The 8380-nt window shown below is 64.1% G+C and overlaps 1 protein-coding gene across 1 annotated transcript; it reads left to right on the top strand.

Annotated features, from left to right (window-relative positions):
- The first annotated feature begins 81 nt into the window (after window positions 1–81).
- On the top strand, window positions 82–5501 carry B4GALT2 (UDP-Gal:betaGlcNAc beta 1,4- galactosyltransferase, polypeptide 2). The gene is made up of 7 exons (XM_014939489.1): window positions 82–151; window positions 2458–2844; window positions 3214–3449; window positions 3523–3713; window positions 3958–4080; window positions 5120–5224; window positions 5351–5501. Exons 2-7 carry the CDS (start codon window positions 2529–2531, stop codon window positions 5499–5501), a joined length of 1122 nt encoding a protein of 373 aa, XP_014794975.1. The 5' UTR covers window positions 82–151; window positions 2458–2528.
- The last annotated feature ends 2879 nt before the right edge of the window (window positions 5502–8380 follow it).

Raw genomic sequence — 8380 nt, 5'->3', positions numbered from 1 at the left:
AGTGGGGGGGGGGGCCGCCCCTGCCGCCCGGAGCCGCCGGAGGACGAGGCGGGGGAGGGAGGGAAGGAGGGCGGGCTGAGGAGGAGGAGGAGGCGGCGGCGGCGGGGGCCGCTGACCGGCGGCGGGGCGGCGCGGCAGCCCCGAGGCCGCGGTGAGTATAACGGCGCGGAGAGGCCTGGCCGGATGGGAGAGGCCCGGGGTGGCCCCGGGATGCGACTCGGGGGATGCGATCCCGGTCACTTATGGATGACGCCGCCCCGGCTCGGGAAAAAAAAACCTCTTTTTTTGAGGTTGTTTTTAATAAGTTTGTGTGTGTGTGTTGGGGGCTGGGAAGAATTGGGAGGGGGTTGGTTGCGATGAACGTGCCCCTTTTACCCTGCTTTTGGCTGGGGGAAGGTAGGCTGGGGGAGAGCCGATGGCCACGGGTTGTCCCTGGCACCTCCGGTATCCTGTGGGAAGAAGGATGGAGCCCGAGGAGATGAGCATCCCCTCCCAAACGAGCACCACCAGCCCCATGGCATGCACCACACCAGGGTGAATCCCTGGGGAGCAGCTCCCCAACCCCAGGTTGCTTTCGGCCTCTTGCACCCTGTGAAGATACTGTGCTTTAGTGGGGGGATAACATCATATTTCATAGCCCCCCCCCGCTTAAGCGGGTATTTTTAAGCCCACTCATGCTCGTGGCATCCCGTGGCCGTTGTTTCATGGAGTGCTTTGCTTTTGTTCCCATCGAGAATCGTGCTCTGCTCACCTCGTGGACCACCCCGCGCAAGGGTCCCTAAAACCTCTTCCCATATTTCCCTAGCACCTCCCCACCCGGCTGTCGAGATGCCAGCGCTCCATGTGCTGCCTGCTGTGAGGGCTGTGGTTTCTGGGGAGGGTTTCTGGCAGGCGTTTGGGGCAGGCAGGTCCCTTCGTCAAGGGCTGAGCTCGGTGACGGGGCACCATGACCGTGAAAAGGTTCGGGAGATAACAGCAAACCCGGCTTTTCTCCAGAGGGCAGCTTTCTAGAAAAAACCTGGATGAGGGGCTAAGGTGCTGGGGCGTGCCAGGAGACCCCCTGCCCACAGGGACCCCAGTGCTGCGTCCTCCGGAGAAGGTGGACACAGGTGGGGCCATGGGGCTCACAGCCTTTTCCAGCCTGCGGTGGGCTCCTGCCCGCACCCTGCTGCCTGCCGGGGTCAGCCCTGTGGCTGGGAGGGGGCAGCTGGAGTGGGGTTGGGCAAGGGGTCCTCCTTTACACCTCGGCTCCAATCCCTGCTCCCAGCCAGAGCTGCCGTCACGGCCGGCTCAGTGCCCTGCGGCTCCCCGGGGGGGCCCCACTGGCCAGGGCTGGCAGCTGCCGGTGGGCTGGCCCAGGCCCTGGGATGGTTGCCAGCACCCTCGGGTCCTAGCTGCACTCCTGCCGGGGGGTCCCACCTCAGCTTCCTGGCTGCCAGGATCCCCTTGGGGTCCCTACAGCGGCACTAGCCTGTCCCAGGGTCCCTAGGGCCTTGGCAACCCCCATGCCTGTCCCTTGTGGTTGCCACGGCCTGTCCTAGCAGCTTCCCTGGGAGCAGGGACTGGGACGGGGAGCAGAATGGGAACTGGGGTGTGCCACCACGCCGTGGCCAGAGCCCCAGTGGTGAGGGGGCTGGGAAGAGCCCAGAGGGTTTGTCTGGTCGGGAGCTCTCTGGTGGCCCTCCCGGCTGCCTTCCCGGCAGGACTCTGGCCCAGCTCCAGGTGTCATGTGGGAGATAAGGGGATCCTGGCTTCCAGCACTTCCCGGCGTCCCGGGGGGCCTCCCCACTGGCAGCAGGAGGAGAGAGGACCTGCGCCGCTGGCTGTAAGCTGGACTCCCCTGGACGTGGCAGGGAACCCTGCCACAAGGACCGGGACATCTCGCTCGGCTTGGTGTCTGCCGCGCAGCTGCTGGCCCCGCTGGGCGCCCCGAGGAGGCCCCTGCCAGCATGGCGTATGCTTTGGTGCCGCTGCCGGGGTGCAGGGCTGCCGGGGGGGTTGGAATGGGGAGCAGGGAAATGGGGTGCCTCAGAAAGGGGTGGCTGGTGGGGACACCCGCAATGCCCTTGGGACACCCCAGGCTGGCTGCGTTTTGGAGAGCATGACCTTCTCCATGGGCCCGGCCTCCACAGAGGCTCTTTGTGGCACCCGTCGGGGTATTCCTGTCCCCTGCTGGGGGGGTGATGGGCTTTGCGACGGAGTCTGGCCTGGTCTTGGCCTTGGAACATGAGGAGAAGACTTGCTGTATGGGGTTGAGGACCTCTCGTGTCTTCATGGCTGTGTGTCCAGAGCAGGGGTCTTGAGGGCAGCCTCCCCACAGGGTGCTCTCTGGCATACTGACCCACGAGCCCATCGCCTCCTCCTTGGGCCTGCACCGCTCCTGCTGCCCTGGTGTCGTTGGGGCTGGGGTTGGGGGTTCATGCTGGTGGTGTCCTTAGTGTGGGGGTGTCTCAGCAGGATCAGGACCGTGGCTGGAGCCGCCCCCCTGCCCCGCTGAGCGCACATGTCCGCCTGCCCGTGCCCAGAAGATGACCAGGCTGCTGTTGGGGGTGACCCTGGAAAGGATTTGCAAGGCCGTGCTGCTGCTCTGCCTGCTCCACTTCGTCATCATCATGATCCTCTACTTCGATGTCTACGCGCAGCACCTGGACTTCTTCAGCCGCTTCAATGCCAGGAATGCCTCGCGCGCCCACCCTTTCTCCAACTCCTCCCGCCCCAATGGCACTGTCCCCAGCTACGGGCCACCCGGCGCTGAGGCCCCGTCCCCTAGTGCCAAGCCCAGCACCAACCAGTCCACCACTGAGAAGCCCTTGCAGCCCTGCCAAGAGACACCTCCTGGCTTAGGTGAGATATGCAGGGTGAGCGTGGAGGGGTTTTGGGCTCTGGCTCTGAGCGTGGGGCTGGAGTGGGCACCTGTGGGTGGCAACCCTGTCCCCTGGGCCCTGAGTATGGCTTCTGGTCTCAGGGGTGGAGCAGTGGAGAAACTGAAGCCTGGAACTGGTACCAGGACAGCTGGTTTCTTCAGGTTTTGTTAGCAGCTGGCCCAGTCTCTCTGCCTCTGTTTGGGATTTTGGGTGTTCTTTGCCCTCGGCAGTGCCAGTCCCCCTTGCAGGTCCCCCTCGCTGTTTGCTCACCGGCTTGGCTGGGAGTAGCGGGTGACCATGACCCGGACTGTCCTGTCCTGCGGGCATCACCCTGCCCTCCCTCTTGCAGTTGGGCGCCTGCTCATCGAGTTCAGCTCTCCCATGAGCATGGAGCGGGTGCAGCGGGAGAACCCCGATGTGCGCCAGGGTGGCAAGTACACCCCCCCAGACTGCCTGCCCCGGCAGAAGGTGGCCATCCTCATACCCTTCCGGCACCGTGAACACCACCTCAAGTACTGGCTGCACTACCTGCACCCCATCCTGCGCCGGCAGAAGGTGGCTTACGGCATCTACATCATCAACCAGGTGAGGGGGGCAGGGACGAGGGGTTGGCAGGGCCAGGGTGGGCAGGCGGGCATCACTGAGTTCTGCCCCACAGTTTGGCGACGACACCTTCAACCGGGCCAAGCTGCTCAATGTGGGGTTCCTGGAGGCCCTGAAGGATGATGAGGAGTACGACTGCTTCATCTTCAGCGACGTGGACCTCATCCCTATGGACGACCGCAACCTCTATCGCTGCTATGAGCAGCCGCGGCACTTTGCTGTTGGCATGGACAAGTTTGGGTTCAGGTGGGTGCAGGGCTGGGGTGTTTCCCTGGGCAGGGCTGGGATGATGCCCGGGCCACCAACCTCAGTGGTCACCTGGGGCAGGTGTGCTGGCTTGAATTGTGGATGTTGGATGGGAGAGGTTTCAGAGCCCTGGTGGGAGGGTGATGCAGGGAAGGGCTGGTGCTTGTCACTTGGGGGTCTCCATGGGGCTGACCCCCATCCCTGTTTGTCCCTGGGGGCTGACATGTTTGTTGTCACCCTGCAGGCTGCCCTATGCTGGCTATTTTGGTGGTGTCTCTGGGCTAAGCAAGTCCCAGTTCCTGAAGATCAATGGCTTTCCCAATGAGTACTGGGGCTGGGGAGGAGAGGACGATGACATCTTTAACCGGTAAGTGCTAACCCGTTGCTGGTACTGGCTAGTTGGGGTGTGCTGGGGTCTCCCTGCGGAGCACCAGCCTGGCACCCTCACCAGTGCCGGGACTCCTGGTTTTGTGGGGGGGCATGTCACATGGTGGGGAGGAATTCGGTTTCCCTGCAACTTGAGGATTGGTGACCCTCATCGATCAAACTGTCCCCTCCCAGGGTGTTGGGGGGCTGTGGGGCACCCACATGCCTTCCTTGTGGCTGAACATGATGGGGCCTGCCCCCTTCCCGCTCTGGTGTGAGCTGTGCCAGCGGGGCGTTATGACTGCGGGCTCCGCTCCAGGCTGGGGCTGGGCTGCTAAACTTGGAAGCATCCAGGGCTGGGATGCAAAGCTTGGAAGCGTCTCAGTGGTGGCCGCGCAGCAGCCGAGCAGGCATTTCTGCCAGCAGCCGGCAGGCCGCAGCACAGCCGCACGCACAACCCGAGCCGAATCCCCCTGCACGCACCCCACGTTTGGGACTGGAGCCGGATGGCTCCTTCCTCATCTCCTGAGGGTTTCCCTATGGCGCTGCCTGGGGCAGTGGTGGACAACCAGCCTGTAACGGCTGGGCCAGCAAAACACCCCTTTGCGGTTGCCACGGGCACAGTGGTGCAATTGTGGTTTCCATCCGAGGTGGGCTTAGGGTGGGGAACAAGCAGCGTGTGGAGCTGTGGGAGAGCTTCAGGCAGCCCTTAACGTGTTGGGGGGGCCCCGAGGGAAGGGCTGGACACTGGCATTTGGAGAATGTAAACAGCACAGGCTGACCACAGGTGCTGGCCTGCAGAGACAGAGGTCACCAGGCAAGAGCTGTGCTTTGGGCACGCTCTGCCACGAGGCACATTGCGCCCTGGGTCATGACGCTGGCGTGGCCATGGTCTGGCTTTGGTCAGCTTGGCTTGGCACAGCCCTGGTTAAGCAGGGATAGGTTTATTTGGGCTGGGAGCTGACCTCAGAGGTTTCTGGGCTGGGGAGTGTCCCAGCCTGGTGCCCGTACGCTGATCCTTCCCTGCTCCCGGCCCCCAGCATCTCCCTGAATGGCATGAAGGTGTCGAGGCCCGACATCCGCATCGGGAGGTACCGCATGATCAAGCACGAACGTGACAAACACAACGAGCCCAACCCGCAGAGGTAAGTGAGTCACAGGGTACAGGGCAGCCAGGATGCTAGGTGATTGCTGGACCACCTGCGGCCCCTGGGTCCCCTGCTCTGCTCTCCTGGCCCCCTCCCACCTCATCCCACTCCCATTTCCACCAGATTCACCAAGATCCAGAACACCAAAATGACGATGAAGCGGGATGGGATCAGCTCGCTGCAGTACCGGCTGGTGGAGATCTCCCGCCAGCCCATGTACACCAACATCACGGTGGAGATCGGCCGGCCGCCCCCCCGCCTGGCCCGGGGCTAGCACTCACGCCCCCGGCAGAGCCGCTGGGAGCCAGCTCTGTGTCCAGGCTGGCTGGGCACTGTGGGTTTTGCCCCGGCTCAAGAGCCAGGACTGGACAGGGATGTTTTCTGCCTACTCTGCTGCCTTCCAGAGATGGCTGCCCCCCCAGCCCACCCCTCAGTCCCCAGGATTTCTCTGTTCTCCCCGTCCCCACGAGTGTGTTTGCAGGACCCCCGCCCCATACTCGGTGTGTCGGCGGATGAGCCCAGCCACCCCGTGTGCGGCTCCCGGCACAGAGGGAGGGGGCTGCCCCAGCCCTGGTGAGGAGCCCCCTGCCCATGCCAGCTCCTGCCTGCACCCTGGGCGGGGAGGGTGAGATTCTGCTGCTCGGGGAGACCTGGGGGGTGTCCCCACCAGTGCTGCGAGAAGCGGGGTGCAGGCTTCCCCCTTTGCCAGCACTGGAGCTGCTGCTGCCCCAGCTGGGGGTGGGAGCAGCCCGGGCCCCCCCAAGCAGGCAGGATCAGGGCCACGTTGCCGCCCCAGCTGGGTGCTGCTGGGCACGACGATGTGGCTCACTGTCTTCCTCTGCTTTAGTCTGGTGCTTAGAGCCGGGCCCCGTCTCAGCTCTGCCAAACAGAGACCTCTGGTTAGCAAAAGCCCCTTGCTGTGCCTCAGTTTCCCCAGGCCTGGGGGCAGGGGGGGCGGCCGTATCTCGTCCCCCCTCCCCAAAGGCAGATGCTGTGTGCGTGTTCAGCCCCTGCCTGTACCTGCTCTCACCTGCCCTCCCTGCTTTTGGGGGGTTGGGGGGGCTCATTTGAACCCCCCCAGCCCTTCTTGGGGGGGAGTAGTGCAGAAGGGGGAGCTGCCCCAAAGCTCCCTCCAGCAGCAGGTGCCCCACAGGTGGTTTGGGGGCCACTGGGGTCTCCCCGTTCTCTGGCTTCCCCCCTCCAGGCCTGGGGCAGGGGGGCAGCAGGCAGGAGAGGCCGGGGCCGTGCAGGGCGGGTGCCCCGTGCCCCTCCATGGGATTAGGAGCCCCAGCACCCCCCACACCCCGCAGGGGGCCGGGAGCAGTGGGGCCAGGAGCGGGGCAGCACGCCGGGGCTTTTGGGGGGGGGCACCGGCAACTTTTGTACATTTGAATGTTTGACCCTTTTTTTGAGCGTACGTTGAATGCAGCGTTCGGTCGCAGAGACCGGGGTTTTTGTATTTAATAAAAGTTTCAAAAGTTTGTGGGGTTTCCAGAGTCAGGGGGAGGGCGGGGGGGGACTGTCACCATGAGATGGGACAGTTTCAGCATCCAGTGGGATGGGGTAGGGGACAGCCCTGCCAGCCACCTCTAGCTGGGGGCTGGGAGCAGAGTCCCCCACCCAGCTTCCCAGTCTGGGGGCAACAGTGGGGGGGCTTCTGCCCCACAAGGTGCTCAGGGCTGCCCTCGCTGTGCCATGGGACACTTGCTGCCTCTACTTCCCTTGGGGACAGTGCTCTCCCCCAGGAGGGACAAGTCCCATCCTTTGCCATAGCTGCAGCAGGATTTGTAGTTATGAATGGGGCAAAGGAGCGTTCCCCAGTGCCCAGCCTGGCTGCTCAGTGCCAGTCTGGGGAAACCAAGTGGGAAAGGGCTGCACCCATGGGACATGGTCTCCCACTCTCCAACCCCAATCCCTCCCCAGGGTCCCCAAAGAAGGGCACACCGGGACACGGCCTCAGGAATATAAATCTCATTAAAATCTAGGATACTTTAGAACTCTACACCGGGAGAGACACTGGCACAGGCAGCGCTGCCCAGGGACGCGCGCGTTATTGCTAACAATTAGAGGTGAAGAGTAACGGCGTGACACGTGGGGCAGGGCACGGGCACCATGCGGGAACCTGTGCCCCTCGCCAGGGTACGGCGGGGGGCTTGGGACGGGGGAGCTGGAACGTCCTGCCGGGGCTCAGCGCCCACCGCCTGCTGCCTCCCGCCGCCGTGCCAAGCCACAACATGTCCCTGTGCCAACCTTGGGGCTGCGGCACGGGGAGCACAGGGCACTGGCTGGGAGGGGAGCAGCGGGATGGGAAGGGTCCCACCCCATCCACCCCGAATCAAAAGCTCCAGCCCTTCCAGGCTGGAGCTGGAAGACAGATTGAAGACTGCCTGGCCTTGCCAGTGCATCCTGCTCCACTAATACTGGTTGGGGACCGAGTGTCCCCAGATGGCTCGGAGCGAGCGGGCTGGTGCAGCCCTCTGTGTCTCCGCTGGTACCTCTTGCTAGTAGCAGCTGGGGGGGCTGGTCCATCTTGCTCCCCCTTAGCACCATGGAAGGCCCCCCCTCCCACCTGTGCTGGGGCTGCTGGGGAGAGCTGGACCCCCCCCAGCCCTGCCCTGTCACCCCTCGGCCAGGCTTAAGTGCTCCCCAGCCTCCTGCCCCACTGTGGGGCAGGCAGCAACACCAGGCTGTGCCCACGCTGCTTATGGCTGTGCCCAGCTTTGCTGGCAGTGCCTGGCCACCCAGGTGGGCACCCACAGCCTCCCTGTGGGGCTGCAGGGTGGTGGTGGGGGTTACAGTGCTGCATGAGGGGGTGGGGGCATACCAGCTCGCCGCCTGCACAGCCCTAGGGTAGCGTGTATATGTGCGTGCCCACATGTGCCGCATGCGTGCCTGTACCGTGTCTGTGAGGGACACGCACACACGCACACGTGTGCTCTAAGTGCTTGTGTCTTGTGCTGTGAGATCCCACTGCCCGTGCAGGCAGTGTGCTCGCCCCCTCCTCCCCTGTCTCCCTGTGCTGGCCCAGTGCCTGGCACCATCCCTGGGCATAGCCACCCGTGGGACCCTGCAGGCTCTGAGCCACAGCGGGTGCCCCACACAGGTGGGGGGTCCCTACAGTGCCAACCTCTGCCATGACAGCCCTGTGCATAC

The sequence above is a fragment of the Calidris pugnax genome, unplaced genomic scaffold, assembly GCF_001431845.1.
Source record: "Calidris pugnax isolate Ruff unplaced genomic scaffold, ASM143184v1 scaffold18, whole genome shotgun sequence".
Classification (NCBI taxonomy): Eukaryota; Metazoa; Chordata; class Aves; order Charadriiformes; family Scolopacidae; genus Calidris; species Calidris pugnax.
Note: the sequence above shows the minus strand (reverse complement) of the source record. Positions and strands in the feature narration are given on the sequence as shown.

Coding starts and splice junctions, on each gene's coding strand:
- B4GALT2 (XM_014939489.1), top strand. CDS start 2,529: ATGACCAGGCTGCTGTTGGGGGTGACCCTGGAAAGGATTTGCAAGGCC. Junction 2,845..3,213: donor AGAGACACCTCCTGGCTTAG/GTGAGATATGCA, acceptor TCCCTCTTGCAG/TTGGGCGCCTGCTCATCGAG. Junction 3,450..3,522: donor GCATCTACATCATCAACCAG/GTGAGGGGGGCA, acceptor TCTGCCCCACAG/TTTGGCGACGACACCTTCAA.